Raw genomic sequence first — 13,680 nt, 5'->3', positions numbered from 1 at the left:
TAACTTAGGATAATTTTATTTCAGTGACTTAAATGCTAACTAACGCTACACTGAAGTGATTTAAGGCATGTGTAAACGTTCAGTTAGGGAAAAAAAATGTTTTTTCAGCAAGTCAACTAAATAAGACCAAAAAGACAAAAAATTGCATTGGACACTTAAAATGTATTTCATAAAGTGGTTAAATATTCATTCTGGTCAGCTGTTACCCAATATAAAATATCAGCGACTTTTCCCTGAAGTACAGCTGCAATGCATCAAAATAAACACAGGTTTATTTTTTGAATTGATGTAGCAATTTGTTAGTGAAATGCATCAAATTTCCAAAGATTGACAGCGTCTAATTTTAAAGATGGCAATAACCCTAAAATCTACATTTTCTCATGGACAACATTAAGTTACCACATAAACCAAAAGCTTTTCTTTTTTAAAAAAGGAGATATTCCTGCACAGCAAGAAATAATGGTTAATTGAAGATTAACTGTCCTCTTTCATTACATAGGTCTTAAAACATGTTAGAATGTGCAATGCTGCAGTACACTTACAAATTAAAATTCTTTCTTATACAATATTCTGCATTAGCTGACTTTCAATTGTCAAATGTTGGGTCAGATTAAATAGAACATATGAAATATAGGCAATATATTGCAACAAAATATACCTTGAATTTATTGGAAGTAGCCACAGTTACAAAGGTATTGGCTGTTCAATCTATAAGGAGTGTTCACTAATTTTGTTCAGGCCTCAAAGTAAAACTATTCCACTAACATTAAATAGGAAAACCATACACTGAATATAATTCAACAAAACTTACAGTACACAAAAACTGGTACAAATTTAATTGGGTTTCACCAGCTTCAGCAAAATTATGCACTAATGTGCAATACTCAAACTCCCAACTATTTTATTCAAACATTGTACAAAAAGCTGAAAAATCTGGTACTCTCCAAAACAATGAAAAGATACATATGTAGGACATCCCAGATCATTTGTTTTGTAAGCCAGAGCCCATGCTTCTTGTTTTGGAATTCATACACAAGTCAAACTTCCTTTGAATACAATGCAGTCTTCTCCACATAATGTATATCAGTGCATAATATTACCAGTGATCCCTTCAACTTGCTACAGTCAGCTAAATAAGTTACATCAGAGACAGCTGGTGGCAAGACATTCCAATGTCCCAATTCACTTACCATGTTAACTGAATGGAGCGATGCTTCTCAGTGGAAATACTAAATCAAAACAGACTGTACAGAAATATTTTAATTTGGGATAGCAGGCCAGTGAGATGTCAAAAATATTATACATAAAATGATAAAATGTGCCAAAATACAGAGTTATCAAGGAACCCTTCACCAGTTTCCTAAAGAGAAATTTACTTGTGCACATCATTCTACAGTTGTTCATCTCATTTTATTTAAGGGTGGATAACCTAGTTTATAGAATGAGTGTCACCTCATATTCCATATCCAAAATGGAATACAGTGTTGTTAAAATCTATTATTTGCTTCATATATTTTGGTATTGTGATGTTTTTGGATTTGAGTTGCCGATATTATTGCAGATTTCAGGTTATTGCAGGTTTACACTGCCGCTTCTGGAAAGCAATGTGCAAATTTATAGTTCATCCTGAAATAGGAAAAAAATATAATCAATACAAGGAAAGCTGGACATTTATAGATCAAATTCAATTAACAAATGGAGTGCATGCTCTTTAACACAGTGGCTAGTATATGTTAAATGTCTTAAAAAATATAAGCTGTAAAGTCTCTTGGGTTCACTTTGGTTTAGGGTTAACCAGCCAGCTTCAGAAATTGTAGATTACTGACAATCAAACATAATGTACAGATTTTCACTCAGAACTGGTGGCAGTTGAGCCCAAATAAAATCTACTGGAATTATTCTATCTTAGAAATTGCCAACTCAAAGTTGTAGTCATTTTGTCCGTCTCAAGTTCTTGAGAATATCCAAACATCTGGACTAATTAATTAGTATTACTGTACTGGCAATTTACTAATCTTTCTCTGAATTCAAAAGATGAAGTTAGCACAGATCAAAATGGCTTTTAAATGAGTTTAAACAAAAAGATTAAAGATTGTGTCCCACAGAATTTAATACTATTTCCTGCCTTCTGCCAACAACTACCTCTTCTTCCTCTCATGAAGACAGTGACTTAGAAAGGATTTCAATCCTTTTTGCCCCAGAACCCTCCGATAACTTGCCCAAGTGGCCTTTAAAGAAATCACGGAACAACAAATATTATCACCTCCAAGTCACACATTCATTCATAGCACCAGATCACACTTCTGACATTCACTAACACCACTGCGGGAGCATCATCACAAGGACTACAGTGATTCAAGAAGGCCCCACCACTACTTTCTCAAGGCAACTAGACATGGGCAATAAAAGTGGTCTTGCTAGTCTTCCTCATATCTGGAGAACAAACAATTTCAGAAAAAAAAACTAGACCTGAACTTGTGAACTCAACAGGATGTCTACTTTTCAGAAATATCTTTTCTGTTCCACAGGAAGGTAGAAATAAGAATGGAGTACTCTCCTGCTTGGAAAATTCACATTGGGTTGATCACCCATGCTGCAATGTAAACAGGTCCTTATAATATCAGCCATATTCATGTCAAAGAGAGAGAGAACTGTTCTCTACAAGAACCAGCCAGAACTCATCTGACTTTCAATGACCTTCCTTCTCAGAAATTAGAATCTTATGGTAATTTAAGTACAAAGACAACTGATTATGAACCAAAAAGAGGGCACTGCTAAACCCCAACCATAACCATCCCCCTCACTGTCAAGACCATTTCATCTCTGATTATGTCCATTGTGAGCACCATTGTAATATGTCCTATTGACAGTACCAAACAGGGTTCTCTTGATGGATTAGTGACATACAGCTGTACGGACCAGGAAAGTTCCAGGTTCCTCCAGCATTAAACAAAAATGCTGGAGGCATTTTTCTACATTAAAGGCAGTATATAAATACAAGTTGTTGTATCCCACCCAAGGCAGCAATCATACATCAGAATCTCCAGGATATGGAGCAACGAAAATACGAAATCTCAAGAATTGTCACTCATCATCATTGTTTAATTACCCCTGCTGGAACATATACACATGCAGTTGTTGGAATCCTTTTGATTCCTCCCATGATCAGACATTTTGTAACATTTACAGACCTACACTTGAGGAATGACCACTTGGGCAAGGTACTGGAAGATTCTGGGGCAAAAAAGATTGAAATACTTTCTAAGTCACTGTCTTCATGAGAGGAAGAAGAGGTAGTTGTTGGCAGAAGGCAGGAAATAGTATTAAATCCTGTGGGATACAATCTTTAATCTTTTGTTTAAACTCATTTAATTAACATTTACAACTTCATGCAAATGACAATAAGTACATTATTTTATGGCGAAAGAATATAATACTGAAAAATGTCAACATTGTGACCTGGCACCAAGACTAGACCACTTTTCCACAACTTAAGCAAATCCCCTGTGTGATCTAGCTCAGTTAATTTTTACATTCATACAATCATATAAAAATGTGATTGCCATCTTGCTTGAACAATTCAATTCACTTCATGGGCCAGGATGAAATTCCAAAAACTGGCTCGAAATCTTTCTTGCTGTTAGTTTTTCACTTCCCTCAGGAGACAAAATAAATTGGGAAGGAATTGTGAAAGTCTAAATGGTACATGGCTTGACAGAATAAATCAGTCAATGAGCTGAATGGCTTAATCTTATTCTGAGTATTCTTGGCTGTATATAAGATTCTATGTGTCGACTGCTTTACAGTAATATACAAACACCCACATTTACACCAAACTACATTTGTTTGCACATCCTAATTCATTATATACAACAGGGATTCAATCAAAACTGGTTTCTATTGCATGTATTAATGTGGATAAGTGATCAAAGACTGCATTATAAACTCAATTTTTTAAAATTTGATTATCGCACCACAATTTAGTGTGGGTTTATTTCATCCGTTATTTTAAAAAAGTAATAAAAGGAAATCTGCATAACTGGAAAACAATGGAGAGCTTCATGCTAACAGAATGTCTATAGAGAGGTTTCTCCACTCCAAAGTACTTAAAATACTGCTCAGATGTTGCAAACTAATCTGCACTATTTAACAATACAGACAATACCATAATTACCTTTTTAGCTGAAAATGTGTCTTCTAACCTTGGTTGAAGCTCTTCTAATCGCTTTCTCAGCAACAGTGATATCACTTTGGCCTCTCTGCTGTTTATATATTCTCCTGCTACATTTTTCTGCAAACGAAAGACATTATATATTTTGCTAAGCAAAACAAAATATATTTGAGAAAAATGAGAGTTGAAAATAGATGGCAAATTGATGCTCGTCAGCATGTGGCATGAAATGAAAGAAGAGAAATCTTTGTCACATCATCACGCAAATTCCCATGTTCATTAAGCCATGAAGGGGAGCACTCCCAGAAGCTACACATTTACCCACATGAAAGGGAGGAATGAACTTTTATGTTTTTAAAAAATAAAATAGTTAAAACCAGATGCTCTTCTGGCTCAAATGAAGCATTGGTAGACATCTGTGAATAAGTTGTGTGCGTTTCTTTGGGTGTGCAATGGTGTAGGAGGTCAGAGTCATTTACAGCATAGGAGGCAGCCATTTGGTTCATCGAGTCCATGCCGGCTCTCTGCTGAGCAATCGAGTGAGTCCACTCTCCCGCTCGATCCCCGTAGCCCTGCAAGTTTATAGTGCCTATCCAATTTCCTTTTGAAATCATTGATTGTCTCCACTTCCACCACTCTCGTGGGCAGCAAGTTCCACGTCATTACCACTTGTTGCGTAAAAGAAGTTCTCCCTCACATTCCCCCTTTATCTCCTGCCCAAAATCTTCCATCAGTTAATGACAAAGTTTTTCCTTGTCTAACTTATCCAAGTCTGTCATAATCTTGTACAACTCCATCAAATCTCCTCTCAATCTCTTTTGCTCCAGGGAGAACAACCCCAGCCATTCCAACCTAACCTTGTAACTAAAATCCCCCATCCCTGGAACTATTCTGGTAAATCTCCTCTACACCCCTCAAGGATCCTCCTCACATCCTTCCTAAAGTGCGACGACTAGATATGGATACAATATTCTAGTTGGGGGCCTAACCAGAGCTTTATAAAGGTTCAGCATAACGTCCCTGCTTTTTTGCTCTATGCCTCTATTTATGAAGCCCAAGATCCCAAATGCTTTGCTCACCACTGTTTAAATATGTCCTGCCACCTTCAAAGGTCAATCACCCTTGGGTCCCTCTGTTGCTGCACACTCTTTGGAACTGCACCATTAAATCCAAATTGCCTCACCCTATCCCTTAGAACATAGAACATTACAGCGCAGTACAGGCCTTTCGGCCCTCGATGTTGCGCCGACCTGTGAAACCATCTGACCTACTCTATTCCATTTTCATCCATATGTCTATCCAATGACCACTTAAATGCCCTTAGGTAAATTGGCCGTTAGCAATTGCCCCTAGTATAGGTAGGTGGTAGGGAAATATAGGGACAGGTGGGGATGTGGTAGGAATATGGAATTAGTGTAGGATTAGTATAAATGGGTGGTTGATGGTCGGCACAGACTCGGTGGGCCGAAGGGCCTGTTTCAGTGCTGTATCTCTAAACTAAACTAAACTAAAGTTGGCGAGTCTACTACTGTTGCAGGCAGGGCGTTCCACGCCCCTACTACTCTCTGAGTAAAGAAACTACCTCTGACATCTGTCCTATATCTATCACCCCTCAACTTAAAGCTATGTCCCCTCGTGTTTGCCATCACCATCCGGGGAAAAAGACTCTCACTATCCACCCTATCTAACCCTCTGATTATCTTATATGTCTCTATTAAGTCACCTCTCCTCCTCCTTCTCTAACGAAAACAACCACAAGTCCCTCAGCCTTTCCTCGTAAGACCTTCCCTCCATACCAGGCAACATCCTAGTAAATCTCCTCTGCACCCTTTCCAAAGCTTCCACATCTTTCCTATAATGCGGTGACCAGAACTGCACGCAATACTCCAGGTGCGGCCGCACCAGAGTTTTGTACAGCTGCAGCATGACCTCGTGGCTCCGAAACTCGATCCCCCTACTAATAAAAGCTAACACACCATATGCCTTCTTAACAGCCCTATTAACCTGGGTGGCAACTTTCAGGGATTTATGTACCTGGACCTTCTGCCAAAGTGAATCATCTCACACTTGTCTGTATTAAATTCCATCTGCCACTTGTCTGCCCATTCTGCTAGCCTATCTACGTCCTGTTGCAGACGATTTATATTATCCTCACTGTTTGCCACTCCAAGTTTGGTATCATCAGCAAATTTTGAAATTCTGCTCTGTATTTCAAGATTCATGTCATTTATATGTAGCAAAGAAAAAGCAGTGGTCCTAGCATTGACCCTTGGGAACACCACTGTCTACAATCCTCTAGTCTGAAAAATGATGATTTATCATGACTTGCTGTTTTCTGTCCTTAAGCTAAACTTTTATCCAATTGGTCACTGAACCTCCTATTCCATGAGACTCAATTTTGTTAACCAGACTTTTCTGAGGTACTTTATCAAACGCTTTCTTAAAATCAATATAGACAACATCCATTGCATTCCCTTCATCAACCTTCTCTGTTACTTCATCTGGGAACAGAAAGGCAAATAGGTTCAATGTAATACTTAGCGAGTTATTTTTTCCCCCATCTGGTTTGGGGTTTTGACAGGGTCAGGTATTGAGAAATAAAGCAAAATTAAAAATGAAAACTTTCAGATGAATGAGCTGGATCTTGTTGGAAAAATAAAGTGTGTTCACGACACAAGCCATTACTAATACGCAAATCGGCCAGCAGTTCAGGAGATTAAGAGACAAGTTGAGTTGTGAATCTTCAGAACTTGCTGGTCCAGTTATGCTGTTTGCTGCACACAAATGACCTCTTGCCCTTAACCTCCCCATTATTTTTAAGAACGTGCTTGATTAGTGCATTAATTGTTCTTTAAACTTATCATGGAAAGATAGGAACAGAACTTAACAGTGCAAGTACTATTTTAATAGCGTGATAATTGTTATTGCAATGAAAAGCAACTTCTCTGTCCTGGAAAGTGAAAAATTAAACTTTTCATTTTTATTCCTGCATGAAGTAAACTGTTGAGATTTTAAAAATATCCAATTTAATTTTTTTTCTTACTTTTTCTTTTCTTCTCTCTCAATCCAATCTTTCTTTCCGTCTTTCTGTATCTGATTTGGACTGAAATTCATGCTCCTTCCTGTTTCTTTCTCATCCTTAAATCTCATTGGTTAAGGAAATACATTATTGGTCCCACTGCTCACTAAGGTCCTAGTCCAATTGCTCGCGCCACCCTATCATCGGCTTGTACTTTCAGCAAGTTACGGTGCAAACCAGTTGAGCCTGGGGTGGGGTGGGGGGTGCGGGTGTAGAGAAAAGTCTAACTAATGGTGTGCGCTGTATGATGCCCCGCTCCAGTAAGATATGGCCCAATTAGTTACCTTCTTTTTTCCTTCGAATGGATAGAATTTAACTGTAGGGTAAGCTCTGATGCCAGCAGTTTGACAAGTGTGTGGGTTACTCTGACAGTCCATCTTTCCCGCTTTTACTTCGCCTTTAAATGACTGTTAAAAACAAAACTGACAATTGTATTAAGTGTACAAAAGCAAAATACTACAAATGCTGGAAATCTGAAATATAAACATAAAATGCTGAAAATACTCAGCAGGTCAGGCAGCATCTATGGAGATAGAAACAGAGTTAATGATTCAGGTTGCTGACCTATTGTCAGAACCTAACACTATTAAATATGGCAGCATTTGCTGACACCACCACCACTAGGTAGCGCTACAATGGCATCTGCGAAAATGCAGCCTGTGCCACTAAAACTTCCCAGTCTGTGACATCAGGCAGCTGCCAGGATTAAAGATGGCGCTGCTCAAATAATCACACGGTGGCAACCTAAACACATGGCAGCACACAATGGTCGGAGGGGAGGGAGAGAGCGGGCTGGGGAGGGGAGGGAGCGAGCAGGCAGGTGGGGAGCGAACGGGCGGGCGGGGAGTGAACGAGCGGGCGGGTGGGTGAGCCAGTGGTCGGGGGTGTGGCAAGCAGGCAGTGAGTGGACCGGGGGTTGTGAGCGAGCGGGCCGGGGGCTATGAGTGAGCAGGCAGGCGGCGGGGGTCGGCAGCGTGTGGTGGGGGGGAGGCGGGGTGGGGGGGGGGAGAAAAAAAAAAAAAGAGGACAGCGCACCCACCACCAGCAAGGTCTTAGGCCGCGCTCTCCCCTCTCCCCACACACACTCTCTACCCACGCTCCCCAGACCCCCTCTCTCCCCGCTCGCCAGATCTCTCCAGCCCGGATCCCCCCAACCATCTGTCCTCGTTACGCAATGACATCATCTGCGCATGCACCAACTCCATCTGCCCGCGTTACGATGACTTCATCTGCGCATGCGCCAACCAGTCCTGGCACTGCAGAACACAGCGCATAGGGTAGTAACCAATCTGCATGTGTGCAGATTGGCGCAGTCAGATGACTTAAGCTGCCGGCTCCATTGTCAGTAAGCACTTTGATTAAATATATAGTGTACAAGCATTTTCTTTACTTCTAGCGATAACAAAATAACAAAGCTGGCTGTGTAATTAGGCATACGGTTAAAAAATTTTTTTTTACACAAATTCCAAAGGAAATCCTGCATTCTATATACTCATGAGTATACTTATTTGTAACTGTTCCTATTGTATTGTTAAGGTATCACTGGGTACTCGATTTAAGTGTCAGCTCACAATATCTGAAGGTAGTTAACAGATTTTTAGGTTAATAGATTTCTTTTGGGCCTCCTTATCTCGAGAGACAATGGATACGCGCCTGGAGGTGGTCAGTGGTTTGTGAAGCAGCGCCTGGAGTGGCTATAAAGGCCAATTCTGGAGTGACAGGCTCTTCCACAGGTGCTGCAGAGAAATTTGTTTGTTGGGGCTGTTGCACAGTTGGCTCTCCCCTTGCGCCTCTGTCTTTTTTCCTGCCAACTACTAAGTCTCTTCGACTCGCCACAATTTAGCCCTGTCTTTATGGCTGCCCGCCAGCTCTGGCGAATGCTGGCAACTGACTCCCACGACTTGTGATCAATGTCACACGATTTCATGTCGCGTTTGCAGACGTCTTTATAACGGAGACATGGACGGCCGGTGGGTCTGATACCAGTGGCGAGCTCGCTGTACAATGTGTCTTTGGGGATCCTGCCATCTTCCATGCGGCTCACATGGCCAAGCCATCTCAAGCGCCGCTGACTCAGTAGTGTGTATAAGCTGGGGATGTTGGCCGCTTCAAGGACTTCTGTGTTGGAGATATAGTCCTGCCACCTGATGCCAAGTATTCTCCGAAGGCAGCGAAGATGGAATGAATTGATTAATAGATTACTTACATACAAAGTACCCATGTATTATAAAACATAGATACAATGAGCACTCATGGTTGGTCAAATCTTCACTTTTCATAAAAAGTTGAGTACTCATAATTGCAATTTAGAAAGTGAGAGATTTATACCTAGCAGTAACCAATACTCGTCCTGCTCGCTGATTATATTTTTAGTAATGTTCACAAAACCCACAAGGCAAGAGGGGAAAAGACTCTATGCTGTAAATGACTCTATGACTCGAGAAGAACTACTGTAGACTAATACTTAAATAATTTCCACATTTGCGGAAATTTCAATCAAAAAAATGTAAAAGTGTGTAATGTAATAATTTTTACATCCACTACAACCCCCATATACAGCTACTATGAAGCACATAAATTAATAATTGGTGGATAAATAGCTCAAAAGATGCTTTTAGAGCTATGGATATTGATGCATCCTATTTTAGGACATGTAACCTTTGTTTTTACACTTGGAGTAAGATGACAGGGTCTGCATAAAAGCTACATCCAGATGGCTATGGAGACTGATGAGGAGCAAGCATGCAGGAGCAACTTCCTGTTATCTACAAACTGAAATCAGCTCTCTTATTTAAAAGGCAGAATTATAAACTTGTATTTGCATTGATCTATAATGCTGCTGGCTTGCAGAACCTGAGCTTGTTTTATAACATGGATTGCAATTTATGGAGGGAAACACAGGTGCTCGCTCGCAGGCTTAATGTAATAGAACTTCAGGCGATAATACACAACACAATTTTCAGGTACTCAAATACTCAAGAGATCTGGGGAAAGAAAGGTATGTTGCCTCCTGCTTAAAATGTTTGCAAAACAGCATTTCTCGTTTAGATTCGATCAATTCTTTGGGTTATGGTAGCGTAGTGGTTTTAGTACCAGACTAGACAGTTCAAATGACTTAGATGAGGGGAGCGATGGCATGGTAGCTAAATTTGCAGATGATACAAAGGTAGGTAGGAAAGTATAATAAAAGCAAAATACTGCGGATGCTGGAAATCTGAAACAAAAACAAGAAATGCTGGAATCACTCAGCAGGTCTGGCAGCATCTGTGGAAAGAGAAGCAGAGTTAACGTTTCGGGTCAGTGACCCGAAACGTTAACTCTGCTTCTCTTTCCACAGATGCTGCCAGACCTGCTGAGTGATTCCAGCATTTCTTTTTTTTGTGTAGGTAGGAAAGTATGTTGTGTAGAGGACATAAGGAGGTTGCAGACTGATATAGATAGGTTGAGTGAGTGGGTAAAAACCTGGCAGATGGAGTATAATGTGGGAAAATGTGAAGCTGTTCACTTTAGCAGGAAGAATAAAAAAGCAGAGTATTACTTAAATGGAGAACGACTGCAGAATTCCGGTGTGCAGAGGGATCCAGGTGTTCTGGTGCATGAGTCACAAAAAATTAGTATGCAGGTACAGCAAGTTATAAAGAAGGCTAATGGAATGCTATTACAAGAGGAATTGAAAATAAAAGTAAGGATGTTATGCTTCAGTTATACAGGTGAGCCCACATCTCGAATACGGTGTACAGTTTTGGTGTCCTTATTTAAGGACGGATGTAAATGCGTTGGAAGCGGTTCAGAGGAGGTTTACTAGATTGATACCTGGAATGAGCGAGTTGCCTTATCAGGCTTGCTTTCAATACAGTTTAGAAGAGTGAGGGGAGATTTCATTGAAGTATATAAGATCCTGAATAGTCATGACAAGGTGGATGTGGAAAGGATGTTTCCTCTTGTGGGTGAGTCCAGAACTAGGGAGCACTGTTTTAAAATTAGTGGTCGCCCTTTTAGGACAGAGATGAGGAGAATTTTTTTCTCTCAGAGGGTTGTGCGACTTTGGAACTCTTTGCCTCAAAAGGTGGTGGAGGCGGGGTCACTGAATATTTTTAAGGCGGAGGTAGATAGATTCTTGTTAGGCAAGGGAATCAAAGGTTATCGGGGGTAGATGGAAGTGTGGAATTCGAGACACAAACAGATCAGCCACGATCTTATTGAATGGCAGAGCAGGCTCGAGGGGCCAAATGGCCTACTTCTGCTCCTAATTCGTACATTCATATGTAAATCCCATCAAGGCATGTTGTGAAACTGAATTCAATAAATATGGTAACCTCTGGGCTGATAGCAGGGGCAAAAAAATTATGAAGAAAGCTGCTGGACTGTCATTAACCCAACCAGTTCACTAATGTCCTACAAGGCATTTAAACCTTCCATCTCCCAACCCAATCTGGCCTACATATATAATATATGCTATATTAAGTGGATGACTCGTTTGCCTTCAGGGAAATTAGGAATGGGAAGCAAGTACTGCTTAGCTTGCATCACTCATGCCAAAAACAGATTTAGAAGATTCCTTTCATTGTACTTTGAGTCACTTTCTCAGAAATGGATGTGATGCTAAATTTTAAAGACTTTCATTAAGCTCAGTATTTCCTGAAAATTCCTGAAAAGTATTTCCTTATAATTTTTTGTCTGTGCTTTCAGCCCAGAGGTTACCATATTTATTGAACTCAGTTTCGCAACATGCCATGATGGGACTTAAACTCAGTGTTACTAATCTAGTACCACAACAACTAGCACACAGTAACGCCCAAAGAATTAGTTGAATCAATTAAATTCCATTTTAAATATATCTCTCACTTACTGATAAGTACAGTGTTCATTGATAAAAGTAGCTTCCCAGTCAGACAGAACTATAATATACATCCAACTTCAAAGTGCAAAATACGAAAAGTGTAATCCATCCTTACAATCTCCATCCTTTGCTGCATCAACTAAACAATACAGATGTAAACCAAAGACATTGTTGCAGCACACTTCCCTCATTTATCAAAAGGATGGTGTGAAAAGACTAAAAATTTTATCAGTAGTAATAGTGTTTTGCAAAAATGTTAAGCAATGGGAAACACACAAATTTCTACTATCAGGTATTTACCTTAGCTAGAAGTTCAAACTCTGGAGCAAAGTTCTGGCAAGGACCACACCAAGGTGCATAGAAATCAATCACCCAGTGGTCCTTTCCTTTTAATACTTGGTTTGTAAAGTCTTCTGGTGTTAATTCTACAGAGGTTTGAGGAAGAAATCTGGGCAACGAAAAAGAAAAGTTAACAGTGAAAGATGTTGGTTGATTAAAGTGTCTTAAGAGTAAAACAAAGGAATGCTTTCAACAGTTTATTGTTTGTGACACTTTGCCTGTCATTCCATTGCAAGCAGAGTTATGTGGGAACTTAGGAACAGGAGTGAGCCATTCAGCCTCTTGAGCCTGTTCTGCCATTTGATCAGATCATGGTTGATCTGTACCTCAACTCCATTTATCCTCCTTTGATCCATATCCCTAGATCCCCTTAGCTAACAAAAAAATCTACCGATCCCAGTTTTGAAAATTTCAACTGACCCTCAGCATTCAGAGCCTTTTGGTGGAAAGAGTTCCCCATTCCACTACCCTTTGTGTGAGAAAGTGCTTCCTTATTTACTCCTAAATTGCTTAGCTCTAATTTTAAAATTATGCTCCTTCCTCCAGATGCCCCCCACCAGAGGAAATAGTTTCTCCAGATCTACCCTATTGAATCTCAATCATTTTAAACACCTTGATTCGATCACCTCTCAACCTTTTAAACTCAAGAAAATGTAAGCAACATTTGTGAAAATAGTACTCATACTTTAACCCTTTAGCTCCAGTATCAGAACATGTGTTGCAGTCCCCTAAGGCCAATATATCCTTCCTGAGGATGGATGTATTACCTGAGAATTATGCCCTTGGCCTGTTTCCATTGTTATTTGAAGCACTATGCCACTAAATTCCCATCCTCAATCTTGGCACTTGAATATTTTAATTCTACTTCTAAAATTTGCAATATATCTTCTAACATTTAATCAAAACATGGAAGCTTACCCCAATGCCCAAGACCCAAGTGACTCTGCATTCCTGGACCAACCAGAATAGCTACTGTGGGGAGAAACAGGAAACTGTTAGAAGCTGTAACCTAAACTAAAAGATGGAAACAAGGTAGTATACATTAACTGGAGTTCACACTGTTTCAATTACCAGAAATCGTTTCATTATTAGGTAAAAGACAATATATGTCTGACATAATTGCCCATGCTTAACTGGGCTTTGAACTCATTTTCTTTCTAAAAACAAAAGGTTTCTGTCCATGTTTACTCATATCATGAGACTTCACAGATAAGAATCTGGACTTAGGCATCCACCAGTGTCTTTTCAAGC

At 39.8% G+C, this 13,680-nt stretch overlaps 1 protein-coding gene across 2 annotated transcripts in view; it reads right to left on the bottom strand.

Moving 5' to 3' along the window:
• Window positions 1-605: 605 nt before the first annotated feature.
• The window catches only part of dnajc10 (DnaJ (Hsp40) homolog, subfamily C, member 10), a 61,727-nt gene continuing 48,652 nt past the window's right edge, over window positions 606-13,680 (bottom strand). For both annotated transcript variants that reach the window (XM_068035566.1, XM_068035565.1), the window contains exons 19-23: window positions 13,348-13,401; window positions 12,391-12,538; window positions 7,535-7,657; window positions 4,175-4,291; window positions 606-1,626 (exon numbers count right to left, since the gene is read on the bottom strand). In XM_068035566.1, the coding sequence (XP_067891667.1) occupies window positions 1,615-1,626; window positions 4,175-4,291; window positions 7,535-7,657; window positions 12,391-12,538; window positions 13,348-13,401 (454 nt within the window). In that variant the 3' untranslated portion in view covers window positions 606-1,614. The remainder of the gene's footprint in view (window positions 1,627-4,174; window positions 4,292-7,534; window positions 7,658-12,390; window positions 12,539-13,347; window positions 13,402-13,680) is intronic.

Source organism: Heterodontus francisci, chromosome 7 (assembly GCF_036365525.1).
Source record: "Heterodontus francisci isolate sHetFra1 chromosome 7, sHetFra1.hap1, whole genome shotgun sequence".
Classification (NCBI taxonomy): domain Eukaryota; kingdom Metazoa; phylum Chordata; class Chondrichthyes; order Heterodontiformes; family Heterodontidae; genus Heterodontus; species Heterodontus francisci.
This window is presented reverse-complemented; position numbering and strand designations above follow the sequence as displayed.